The following is a 13,120-nucleotide window of genomic DNA, read 5'->3' on the forward strand; positions in this document are numbered from 1 at the left end:
TGTAGACTGTATAAAAACATGTAGAGAATGTTAAAAGTACAGGATTAAGTATATTTTTCGTTTTTTCACATGAAATTTTTTTCGTCTTTATATGATGGGTACAAATCTAACACTTTCTGACTCTATTAAATTAGCATACATGTTTTAGAATTTATTACACGTTACAAATCTGACTCTTTCTGACTTTATTAAGAGGTAAAGCTTACCCCTTTTTTCAAAATATAAAAAAAATTATACTTACTCTTGTTTCAAATATTCAAATATTCTAAGGGTATGAAATTTCTCTATTATCTTTATATTTAATTAAATATTTATTAGATAGTTTTATAAAAAAATAAAAACTCATAAGAAAAACAAGATGATCTTATGAAAAAAAAATATTGTTAAATTTTTTAAATTTAAATTTGATTAATACATGTACTGGTCAGGTACCGGAAACCGACTACTCGAGTCAAACAACATTTGCAACATAATAAATCAGCAATAAAGAAGTAGTTACAAACAATGTTGAATGGGTCAAATACATGCTCCGAAATATTAGGAAAATATCTCAATGCAACGATAAAAACTGACAAAACTCAAAAGATACACTTCCATGATAAGGAGTCATTACGCATGTTTGTTATTAACTAACTATAAATATGTACAAAAACATGTAGAGTATGTTCGTCAATACCCACAAGTCAACACTATAAATAGAACTTTGGTAAAAGGTAAAAAGAATAAGGTACGTTTTTTATATCCTAAGAGGACTCACCTAAATCACAACACTAACTTGAGCGTCGGAATACAATCGTTGGCAGAGCGTTTACGGTGAAAGGAGGAAACTTAAAGATAATGGACACGTTAGCAAATTGTGTATCCAGCGAACACGCATTGCCCGGACCCCTACTCCGTATAGGTACAATACATAAATCTATAAATCAAAAATAAAATTATACCAAACATTTATAAAATTATAAAAAAATATAAATCTATTAGAACCAAACTTAAGTATTTTTTAATATTTTTAATAATAATTACATATATACAAGACCGTGGATTGTGAATAAAATGTGTTTTTTTGCAAAAATTGTGATAAAATAACATTGTTTTTTAAGAACATAGTAATATGATTAAGAATCCAACATTTTTTCTCTAGATTATTCAGACAATATTGTGTATATAGAGTTATTTATCCTTTCTATGATGACGCTTTTAATAATAAAATAGGTGTTGAGTTTCAGTAGGTTTTTTCTTTTTTCGAAACCTTTGAAAGAAAAGTAAAAGTACCAACCTATTCTTGCACGTGCTGATTTTGTTATTGTAATAATATTAAACCATTATTTTAAATGTAAGATCTTAAATGCCAGATCAATCAAAATTAAGAAGGAGTCATCTCAGAATCCATCATAACCAATTTTAAACCACTCAAAAATCAATGCCCAAAGATAGTTTAAACTTTTTTATAAATTATTGGTTATTTCTACTATATTGGTTGAAGTATTAATTATTGTTATAAATATATAATTTTATGAGTATATTTTCATTCTTAAACCTGTATTTGTATAGATGGATCAGTGATTAGTATAATTTATGGAATTAATATTGTAATTAATGGAGAATTTTATATATATGTTTTTTATAATAAATAAATACGAATATTTTACGGTGATTCAATTCTTATAAAGAAAAATAATTTTTAAAAATTCAAAAAAAAATTTACCAAAAATCTCCATCTAATAACTCAATGAGCTCCTAACTAACCTAAGAAGTCAGCTAATGAACTACCCGACAAAGCAATTCGTTAAATAATCATTTTCATACCAAATGGTCGAGATGAATGAATGGATCGTATCAAATTGGAAAATGAAAAGATTTGTAGAAGTTATATCCTTCGTCGCCACTTTGCGAAAAATCGTTAGAGACACCAATCAAAATAGGAGAAAGAAATTGTTGGAGATCTCACATCAACTAAAGATGAGGACAATTCATTGTGTATAAGTGAGTGCAAACTTCACCCCATGAGTCAGTTTTATGGAGTTAAGTTAAGCTTAAAGTCCACTTCATAATAAAAACAAAGTGTAACTTGTAAGTAATCCAAGACAAATACCTTTAATTAAATCATGACAAACATTTACAGCCTAAACTAAAGAAAGTTTAAGTTTAACATTAATTCGTTATAAGACACAAACGACACTCCAAGCCAAGTAAAATTATTTTTTCACTTTTCATTTAATCTAAAATACCTTTTCAAATAAATATAAGGTTTAATTCACCAACCTATAACTATTTCGTAAATTTTACTACCCAAATTTATTTTCGTACTTTTATCATAAGTGTTTTTCAAAATTTGCACAATTATCCTCCAAATTGTTCTTTTTTTTGCACATTGTGCCCTCAATTTTTCAATTTTACTTATTTTACTATTATGTGTTAGTAATAAAACTTTTTTTTTTTGCAAAAATTGATGATAAATAACATTGTTTTTAAGATGTTAATGATACTGTGTCATACACATAATAGATTGATAAAATTTACAAAAATTTGAAAAATATGATGATAAAATATGTTTAAAAAACTTAGATATTAAAATTCAAATCTATTATCAATTATGTTAAATGATAAAGTGCGTAAATGTTAAATATATATTAAATAATTAACATAACTATCAATTATTATTATTATTTACCTTATAAAACATATAACTTAACTCTATATTAATTTACCACCTCTCATAATGTATATTATTAAAATTAAAAATTTAATTACAAGCAAAGCAATCTTTTTTTTCACCATTTCAATACATGTTTGTTTTCTGAAAACATTGATTTCAACTCATACATAAAAAGTGTTCAAAGCCCTGCAAATTAAGCGAAGTCAAATTGAAATATAAATGTAATATTTACCAAATTAAACATGGAAGAAGTTCAAAAGAACAAGCACAAATTTCTTGACCATATAGCTAAAAGATCTGTCATGATGACAATGGATGCTATTATGAACACAACACAGATCACAAAAAAGACACAACATACCTCGGATATCACATGGTACAGATAGTACAATATTAACACCAAGTGATCATACTTAAACATGATTCTGGCTCTAACATAATAATAAAAGGCAAAAAATTGTTAGGAAGAAAATAATGTGATTTGAACTCCTCCTATTCTCCTAATGATTAATGTGTATGCCCATCACCAATCCCTTCCTTTTCTTTATTATTTGCCAACTTGGTATTCTTTGATGTCATTAAACATCTTTTTTTTTTCTTTTTTCTTTTAATAATACTTTTCTTTTTGTGATGATTATTGTTACTAAACTGATATGTGCATAATTATAACTAACATGAAACCTTTTATAAAAAAAAATAACAATTTCACTTCTTTCCTACAAACAACTAGATCATCAAATTTGTCACACCATCTTTGATCACAAACTAGATAGACTATGGAGAGAACCATTAGTCTAGAACCAATATAACAGCAAAAAATTGCACCCTATGAAAGGATAAGATATCTTCAAAATGTCTGTGCTGTTGAGTCTTGTGAGCTTACATAACTGAGATGAACTTCTTGTGGCAGCAGATGATATTTAATATTAAGATCTTCAAGAATTTTCTTTAACTCTAGGACTAATTCGGATCTTCTTCTGCTCTTATCACCATAATTCTGAAAATTTATGGTGTGAGTGACATATAGAGCCATATTCATCTTATTTACATTCTCAATATCCTTAACCAATACGCTGTGGTTGGGACGCCAATGCTGAGGTCTACTCTCCAAACATCTGCAAATTTTGACCAAACATATAAAGTGACTTGAAACAAACAGATTAATGAGACAATGTGCAAATAAATCAGTAATCTCTAGTTTAAACAAGAACTATGGAAAACTTTAAATGTAACTATATTAGAAATACAAGTTGAAGTTAAACCCTTTGCTTCTCATACCAATGGAAGGAAAAGAACCGTGAATTATCTCACAGTTCAGACTAGCTTTCTTGCTAGAACTCAGAAAAAGATGATAGAGATAGATAACACAAGTATTACCTTAATCTCCTACTTTAGGAACAGTTGGACACAACATGTTGAACTAAAATCTAAGATTAAAATTTACACATGGAGCATAGTAAAAACGTACACTTTTAACTTTTCATTTAAAATTCCAATACTTTCAATAGAAGTAGAAACATCAACAGCAAATTCAACAGAATCAGTCATTTCTGGACTCCTGTAGAAGTTACTGATTGGCTTGGTTGCTAGAACTGAATTTGGATAGAAAATCTTTTCATTGTCATATCTCAGAAAGACGGTAGTTAGTATGCTCATCTCTTCCACAACCATCTGGGAACCATAATAAATGTGTCAGTCAGGTATAAATGGTGAAGTGAATGAGGAGAGAGCTCAGAGTTGAAAACTACCTGAACTCCATCAATAACACAGCGATCACCAACATCAAAGGGGTGCATCACAAAAATAAATATAATGGCTTCAAATACAGTCTTAGCTGTGTTGCCAAACATGAAAACCACAAGTAAAAGCTGGGATGAAATAAAGACAAGAACTTCGGTTGTTAAGAAACCCATTATAAGAAGCCACACAATAATGATCACAATAAGCACAACCAAAGAAGCAAGCATATTCAAGTCATCAACAGCTGTGTTGGTATCATTTAGTGAATGTAGGAGCGATCTGCGTTCAAGGTAAACTTTTACCTACAAATAAGAATAATATGTGAGCATCATGCTTGTATTGTAGCATTGGAATGAGTAATAACTTGATAACTGGAAATAAAACACTCATTCTGTGAAGGACAACTTTGTATGCGTGGCCTTGGTTATGAACTTAACAAATAAATAAGTGAGCATCAACTATCTATAGAAGTTTCTGATATATTGTTAACCAATTCTTAGGTTAAAACAACAATGGTAATGGAAACTAATCTTTTTCTCAGACAAAAGGAAACATTTTGAAGTACTTTACCAGCCAGTTCTTGAGAGACTTCCTCTTAATTCTTCTAGTCTCAACTGCCCCTTCAAATAGTGGAAGCACGTTTTCTACTTCTTCATTTTTCATGAACAGCAAGAGGTCATCCTTCTCAATATACCTGAAATATTTGAGGGTGAAATGAGAACAAGAGGCAATGCCAGAGAAACTGAATCAGAAAAAAAAAATTTGCAGAGTTTTCAAAGGGTAACAATGTTACTTGTGTCCTGGCTTGGCTACGTTCCCAAAAATTCTGTATGCAGCTGCCTTTGCTTCCCACTCGCTATTAATTTCATTATCTTTCTGGTCATTCTCATTTTCATCCTGTGCATAGGAGATGGTAGACAACCCAGAACTCCTTATCACATTAATCAACCCTTTCATAGTCCAAGCAGAAACTTTCTCTTGTTTCATTTTCTTGAGCTTGTCTACATCAATGAGTTGTTCTTTCTCCCTTTCATTCTCATTATTCATGGTCTTAAAACAGAGTTGGCCACTATGTGAAGCCCAACCTACATTTTCAGCAACCTCCATCAAGGGAGGACCTGAAAGAGTCTTGAGAATGTATTGATGAAAGATTGATTGTTGCACTCTATCAAAAAATCTAGTAGATTGAAATTTTGAAGCTAAAAGTTTTATCAACAATATTTTGACCAACCATATAGCTGCTCCAATAAGACAAGAAGCAAGAGCCCTAGTAATGTAATTAAGAATCTTAGTAACCTTTCTGGTTCTCTCCACACCATGGTTGAAAAGCAGTCCCCATGTTAAAAGAACCAAACTTAGCCATATAAATCCCTGAACACTCTTCTTCACACCATAAACAAAATACAAAACCTTCTTCTTAAATAAAAAGTTTCTCTCAATCAAGAAAACCAAGACATTGATGAACCACTCAGTGACCAGTCTACCACAGAGGATAACCAAAACCAATACACACCATTTCCACAGTTCCAATCCCCAAATCAACCTTTTTTGCAACTCATTCACAGTCAAGCTTGCAATAAAAAACCCCACAATGCAAGCAAAAGTAAACAACTCAAAAGCTCTCCACTTGTTACCAGATCTCTTGCTCACTTCAATATATGCAGTCTTGTACACTTCTTCGTCATCATCTTCTTCTTCCCCTGGTGTCCCATGCAAGGGGCTTCTTGGGGTGACAATAGTTGCGTCAGGAACATTCTTGTTAGGAGAACTCCTTGCAGGTGAACTTGTCAGTTGAGCCTTTTCTTCGACAAAGCTTGCATCTTTTGGACACGTTGGCTCCACCATTCTGGACTTTGGCTTTGAAAACTCCGACCGACCCATCAACTTCTTTGTAGTTGTCACCAACTCTGTGGATACTTGACCATTGAGCTCTGTGACTTCACCATGAGAATCTCTAAACCCTTTACCTATCTGGGTATTATGCTGAGTTGAAAGGGAACTGTTTTTAGCTACTGGGAAAGTTCTAGAATCTCTTTGCTCCTTCTCTGCATTCATGGCTTCTTCAGTGTCTGAAATTCGTAGAACCACCTCGTTCTTTGTCATTTTCTTGTCTGCCACGTCTCTTTCTTCTTCCATGTCAAAGGTGACAAATTTTTAGTTTCTAACTTCTCCAAAAAGCAGTTTTTAGATTTCAATCAGTACAACAACCATTTTCAACAACATTGAAGCTGAAACTTGTAGGAGGTTCCACTGGGGTTTGTGAAGTTACAAACTTTCTGGAATGGTTTGAAACTCTCTTATTTTGGGATTAAATGGAAATTGAGGATTACAAAATTAAAAAAATAAAATAAGAATTTAAAGTGAAAAATGAGAATTTTTTAAGTTAAAATAAAAATACAAAATAAACAAGATGTGAAATAAGTTTATGTATTATTAATAGTTTTTTATTTTTTATTCTGATTTTTTTATATAAAAATTATAAATATATTGATAAATTATTTAGGATTTAGGATTTGAGTTTGTTTCTTGTAAATTGTGACTATGATAAATTCATTTTTTTCATTTTCATAAAAGGACTTGAGTTTGTTTCTTGTAAATTGTTACTTTTATTGCTTATACTTTCTATGTATAATTGTTTATTTAAGATTTTCTTCCATAAATTAAGAAAAATATTTAATTTTTTATTTTAATGTAGTTTTAAGTTAATTATATATTATACTTTAATTTTTTATGTGCATTTGTATACCATTGTATTTTTTTTCTATTTGTTATCCTAACTAACTTTTTATATTAATTAAATTAAGGATAATTTTTAAAAAAATTAATTTAAAATTACAAGTAAAATAAGTATTTTGTTTGAATATATGATCAGAAGCAAAGGAGTAAAAAATAATGAAAGAGAATGAGAAAGAAGGTGAGAAATAAAACTGTTTTATAAAAAGAAATAAAGTAAAAATATATTTATTTACTATTAATATTTATTTACTATCAATATTTTTTATTTTACTATTATCATTTTAAATATTCACTTTATCATAATAAAAAACATAAATATAAATAAAATATTAAATACATCATCCATTACCTAAATTTCCATAAATTTTTTGTGTTATCACGGGTAAACTTTCTTATTTTTTGTATTTTATCATTTTTTATGTTCCGTTTTTCGAACTTCCTATTGGGAAAAACAAAATAACCATAATGATGCGCCATTTCCATCATTTGAAACAAACGATGTAGAAAATGGAAATTTTGAGGTTTTGATGAGGAAACAAACAAATAACAAATACAAACAATTGCGTGAATATTAGCTTTATAGAAAAGTTTCTTTATCACCCATCTAAACAAATACTTAACAAACACTTATAATAATATAATAATATTTTGAATTAAAAAATAAAACAAAAATAAATAAAATATTAATTTATTAAAGTGTGAGATGTGAGTTTTCACTGTTCCTGTTAACAAATCAGCATGGTTTATTACAGTGTGCCTAAAAATTGATTTTTAAATATAATAGTAGCACAAAAACTCTGCTACACAGCTGCATGCATGCACCTGTGGAAAGGTAAATTCAAAGTGTTGGCCATGTTGAGTTTTGTGGCCTTACATAACTGACAAGATGAACTTCTTGTGTCAGCATATGATATTTAATATTAAGCTCTTCAAGAATTTTCTTTAACTCCAGAACTAATTCGGATCTTCTGCTGTTCTTATCCCCATAGTTCTGAAAATTTATGGTGTGAGTAACATTCACAACCATTTTCATCTTATTTACATTCTCAATGTCCTTAACCAATACGTTGTGTTTAGTCTGCCAGTGTTGAGGCCTACTCTCCAAATATCTGCAAATTTTGTCCAAAAACATCAAGTCACTTCAAACACAAAGTGACACACATAACTAAGACCATGTGAAAATAAACCAGTTATCTCTGGTTTGAACAATCACTAGGGAAAAATTTAAAAGCAATAAACTATATCAGATAAGTAAAAATTGAAGTTCACCCTTTGCTACTTAAGATTTATAATCACTTTTTGCTAGAACTCAAGCAGAGGATTGATTACACAGATTACAAAACTATTGCTCTGATCTCACTTTAAGGAACAGTTTGACTAATTAATTACCTTGCAAAGCATGGATAGACATAACATGTTTAACTAATATCTAAGATTAAAATTTATAGCTGGAGCATAGTGAACATACACTTTTAACTTTCCCTTTAGAGCTCCAATACTTTCAATAGAAGTAGAAACATCAACAGCAAATTCAACAGAATCACACATTTCTGGACTCCTGTTGTAGTTACTGATTGGCTTGGTTGCCAGAACTGAATTTGGATAGAAAATCTTTTCATTGTCATATCTCAAAAAGACAGTAGTTAGTATGTTCATCTCTTCCACAACCATCTGGGAACCATAATAAATGTGTCAGTCAGGTATATGCTTTTGTACAAATGTTGAGAGAGTTTAGAGTTGAAACTACCTGAACATCATCAATGACACAGCGATCACCAACATCAAACGGGTGCACTATGAAAACAAATATAATAGCTTCAAATACAGTCTTAGCTGTGTTGCCAAACATGAAACCCACAAGTAAAAGCTGGGATGAAATAAAGACAAGAACTTTAGTGTCTAAGAAACCCGTTAGAAGAAGCCACACAATGATGATCACAATAACCACAACTGCAGAAGCAAGTATATTCAAGTCATCAACAGCTGTGTTGGTATCATTTAGTGAATGTATGAGAGATCTGCGTCCAAGGTACACTTTCAACTGGAAACAAGAATGATATGTGAGAACCATGCTTGTGGCATTGAAATGGTAATAGCTTCATAGCTGAAAATAAAACACATGCTTGCTGTGAAGGACAACTTTATATGTAGGGTCACAGGATGCTCACTTGGATTGTGAATTTATCAAATCCAAGTGAGCATCAACTATCTATAGAAGTTTCTGATATATTGTTAACCAATTCTAAGGTTAAAACAACAATGGTAAGGAAACTACTCTTTTTCTCAGACAAAAGGAAACATTTTGAAGTACTTTACCAGCCAGTTCTTGAGAGACTTCCTCTTAATTCTTCTAGTCTCAACTGCTCCTTCAAATAGTGGAAGCACATTTTCCACTTGTTCAATTTTCATGAATCGCAAGAGGTCATCCATCTCAATATACCTAAATTATTTGAGGGTGAAATGAGAAAAGGCAAATCCAGAGAAACTGAATCAGAAAAAAGAAATGCAGGAGAGGGTAACAATGTTACTTGTGTCCAGGCTTGGCAACGTTCCCAAAAATTCTATAAGCAGCGGCCTTAGCTTCCCACTCGCTATTAATTTCATCATCTTTCTGGTCATTCTCATTTTCAACCTGTGCATAGGAGATGGTAGACAACCCAGAACTCCTTATCACGTTAATCAACCCTTTCATAGTCAAAGCAGAAACTTTATTATGTTTCATTTTCTTGAGCTTGTGTACATCAATAACTTGTTCTTTCTCCCCTACCTTCTTATTAATCTTGGTCTTAAAACTGAGTTGGCCACTATTTGAAGTGGAACCTACCTTTTCAGCCCCCTCCATCAAGGGAGGGCCTGAAAGAGTCTTGAGAATGTATTGATGAAAGATTGATTCTTGAACCCTGTCAAAAAATCTAGTAGATTGAAATTTTGAAGCTAAAAGCTTTATCAACAATGTTTTGGCTAACCATAAAGCTGCTCCAATAAGACAAGAAGCAAGCGTCAGAGTAATGTAATTAAGAATCCTACCAACCTTCCTGGTTCTCTTCACTCCAGGGCTGAAAAGCATTTCCCATGTCAAAAGAACCAAACTCAGCCATATAAAGCCCTGAACACTCTTCTTCACACCATAAACAAAATACAAAACCTTCTTCTTAAATAAAAAGTTCCTCTCAATCAAGAAAACCAAAACATTGATGAACCACTCAGTGACCAGTCTACCACAGAGGATAACCAATACAAATACACACCATTTCCACAGCTTCAAACCCCAAACCTCTCTTTTTTGCAACTTAGTAACAGTCAAACTTGCAATAAAAAACCCCATGATGAAAGCAAAAGCAAACAACTCAACAATTTTCCACTTTCTTCCAGATCTCTTGCTAACTGCCATATTTGCAATCTCGTACATTTCATCATCATCATCATCTTCTTCCGCAGGAGTCCCAAGAAAGCGGGTTCTTGGGGCGACTATAGTTGCTTCCGGAACATTCCTGTTAGGAGAATTCCTTGCAAATGAACTTGTCACTCGAGCCTTTTCATCAACAAATTTTGCATATTTTGGAAACGATGGTTCCACCATTCTGGACTTTGGCTTCGAAAATTCCGACCGACCCATCAACTTCTTTGAAGTTGTCTCCAACTCTGTTGAAACTTGATCCTTGTTGCTCAGAGGCTCTGTGATTTCACCACGAGAATCTCTAAACCTTTTACTTATCTGGGTGAAGGTGTTGTGCTGAGGAGAAAGGGAACTGCTTTCAGCTACTGGGAAACTTCCGGAATCTTTAATTTCCTTCGTTGCATTCTGGGCTTCTTCAGAGTCTGAAATTCGCAGAACAACCTCGTTCTTTGTCCCTTTCTTGTCTGCCACGCCACTCTCTTCTTCCATGTCAAGGTGACAACTTTCTAATTTCTAGCTTCTGCAGAAGCAGCTGCTAGATTCAATCAACACAACAATCAGTATGGGGTTCAACTGCGGTTAGTGAAGATGGAAATTTTCCGCCAAAGTTTGAAACATTCTGAAAATGACGGCTGTAGAAATGGATGGAACTGTTCAGTTGCTGTAGTTGAGAATCGATTCTCTGTTCTATCATTTTTTGTCAAACGAATAAAGAGTTAAACACGCAAATGAGGGAATCAGACAGTGATGTGTGAAAAAGCACGAAACATGGTTGAGATTTTGCATGGAGGGGGGAAGGAATCATGCTAAAGCTAAAATCACTGCTATTTTTACTGCTGAGAATAATTTATATAAAAAAAAAATGAATTTGAAAATTCGATATAATATTGATAATTTTTTAGTTTAATTTTTTTTAGCCATACTTTAATTCACGAAATTTGAAAAAAAAAGTATATTAAACACAGGGTTATTTTAAATTAATTAATTCTTTAAAGTAAAAATAAAAGTTATATGGGGAAAAAATGTAATTTCAACCACAATTTTGATTTTATACATTCAAAATTAGTATAACGAGATTTAAAAAAAATAAAATAATTTATACATTAAATCAATTTGACATTAATTCTTTTAATCTCGATTTTTACTTTAATTTTTTTTAATGAATACTTAAATTGTGTCATCAACAATAAAATACGATAGAATATTGATTTGTAAATGAAAAATGTTGTATTGATATTGGTTATTTAAGAATTTATTCTTGACACTTGGTCAGTGGTCATAGATGGTGATGTGACATTAGTTGTTGATGCATTAGACACCCAATGCTTTAAATTACATTCATCTTATGTTTATTATTTTACAAAAATACTACTATCACATAAGTAATCCAACACTTAAAGAAGGTGTAATTTGGAGCAAAAGAAAAATGGGGTGTCAAAAAATCATTTTTCATTAGACTATAAGCATAAATGATTATCACTCTTTCAAGTGGTGTGAAACATTCCCTCAAGTCCATAAGCTTCTTTCACATTTCTTGTTCCATTCATTTACATCTTGTTTCTCCATTTATGTTCTTTAATTCCTCCTTTACATTCATTCATTATCTTATCATTTTTATCTTATTTTGTTCTTAAATTTTACATCTCATCATCATTACTCTATAATTGTATTTTTCTCTTTATATAATTATGTTTTTCTCTTTTGTTTTCTAAAAGAACTTTCACACTTATTTAACCACTTAGTTAAGTTCGTGTCCAATGACAATCTTCTCTGAGCTTATTACCATATTATGCTTAATTCAAAAATCATAAACAAAATGAAACTCCTAAAATATATAATCATAAAATTAACTCACATCAAACTGGTACCAAGCAATATCCCCGACGGTCGTGAACCAGACATAATGGCCCTTTCTGCAAAGTGACTTGTGAGAGTCATCCAACTTGTACCAAGCCATACCCCCAGTGCTCACGTGTGTCAAAGCGAGCCACACACGCAACAAATCCTACATGTTTCCTTTCGATGTGATTGGTTGTTAGGCTATATATATTTGCATGGTGAAACACCAAGCTAGAGTTCCAACCTGTCTCATCTGTGTGTTTACTCCTACAACATCATCCAAGTGAATCATGAAAATGGTGTTGAAAGAGAAGTCACACAAATGAGGTTGTGTCTTCCTTCTATTGGTCGCTACACCGGGCACTTAGCCCTTCCCACAAAGTCACCCTACTGGTACCAAGCAATACCCTCCACGATCACAAACCAGACATAATGATCCTTCCCGCAAAGTGTGACTCGTATCAAGGGTAAGAACATTCGTTGGATCTCGTGGCAGAGTGTCTACACTCTACCTCACACGTTGCTTGTGTTGCTCAAAAGGACAAATAATGATTTCAAGATAGAGTGATAATGCAAACAACACTGCAGAGAAACAAATGACAATGGAAAATCCTTATGTTTAGAGATCAAATCTGAAAAAATCAAATAGAGAAGAAATTCTAAACCAATATTTTTGTTTTAATAGATCTCTGTCACCAAATAAAAAACTAGTCACGAATGAACACAACAGAAAATGTAAGGGTAACAGAACC

At 31.8% G+C, this 13,120-nt stretch overlaps 2 protein-coding genes across 2 annotated transcripts; both read right to left on the bottom strand.

Moving 5' to 3' along the window:
• Window positions 1-3,312: 3,312 nt before the first annotated feature.
• On the bottom strand, window positions 3,313-6,724 carry LOC137822951 (mechanosensitive ion channel protein 10-like). Its single transcript, XM_068627986.1, has 5 exons — window positions 5,190-6,724; window positions 4,967-5,090; window positions 4,405-4,698; window positions 4,125-4,327; window positions 3,313-3,771 (listed from the first exon to the last, which is right to left on the bottom strand). Exons 1-5 carry the CDS (start codon window positions 6,530-6,532, stop codon window positions 3,504-3,506), a joined length of 2,232 nt encoding a protein of 743 aa, XP_068484087.1. The 5' UTR covers window positions 6,533-6,724; the 3' UTR covers window positions 3,313-3,503.
• A 1,080-nt stretch (window positions 6,725-7,804) lies between these two features.
• On the bottom strand, window positions 7,805-11,385 carry LOC137821730 (mechanosensitive ion channel protein 10-like). The gene is made up of 5 exons (XM_068626463.1): window positions 9,661-11,385; window positions 9,449-9,572; window positions 8,880-9,173; window positions 8,601-8,803; window positions 7,805-8,241 (listed from the first exon to the last, which is right to left on the bottom strand). Exons 1-5 carry the CDS (start codon window positions 11,016-11,018, stop codon window positions 7,971-7,973), a joined length of 2,250 nt encoding a protein of 749 aa, XP_068482564.1. The 5' UTR covers window positions 11,019-11,385; the 3' UTR covers window positions 7,805-7,970.
• Between the last annotated feature and the right edge of the window lie 1,735 nt (window positions 11,386-13,120).

The sequence above is a fragment of the Phaseolus vulgaris genome, chromosome 9 (assembly GCF_000499845.2).
Source record: "Phaseolus vulgaris cultivar G19833 chromosome 9, P. vulgaris v2.0, whole genome shotgun sequence".
Taxonomy (NCBI): Eukaryota; Viridiplantae; Streptophyta; class Magnoliopsida; order Fabales; family Fabaceae; genus Phaseolus; species Phaseolus vulgaris.

Excerpts from the sequence above, each read along its gene's own strand:
- LOC137822951 (XM_068627986.1), bottom strand. The coding sequence starts at position 6,532 with ATGGAAGAAGAAAGAGACGTGGCAGACAAGAAAATGACAAAGAACGAG. Across the intron at positions 4,699-4,966 it reads AGTCTCTCAAGAACTGGCTG|GTAAAAGTTTACCTTGAACG; the intron begins GTAAAGTACTTC and ends TCTTATTTGTAG. Across the intron at positions 3,772-4,124 it reads TTAAATGAAAAGTTAAAAGT|ATGTTTGGAGAGTAGACCTC; the intron begins GTACGTTTTTAC and ends CAAAATTTGCAG.
- LOC137821730 (XM_068626463.1), bottom strand. The coding sequence starts at position 11,018 with ATGGAAGAAGAGAGTGGCGTGGCAGACAAGAAAGGGACAAAGAACGAG. Across the intron at positions 9,573-9,660 it reads GTTGCCAAGCCTGGACACAA|GTATATTGAGATGGATGACC; the intron begins GTAACATTGTTA and ends CAAATAATTTAG. Across the intron at positions 8,242-8,600 it reads CTAAAGGGAAAGTTAAAAGT|ATATTTGGAGAGTAGGCCTC; the intron begins GTATGTTCACTA and ends CAAAATTTGCAG.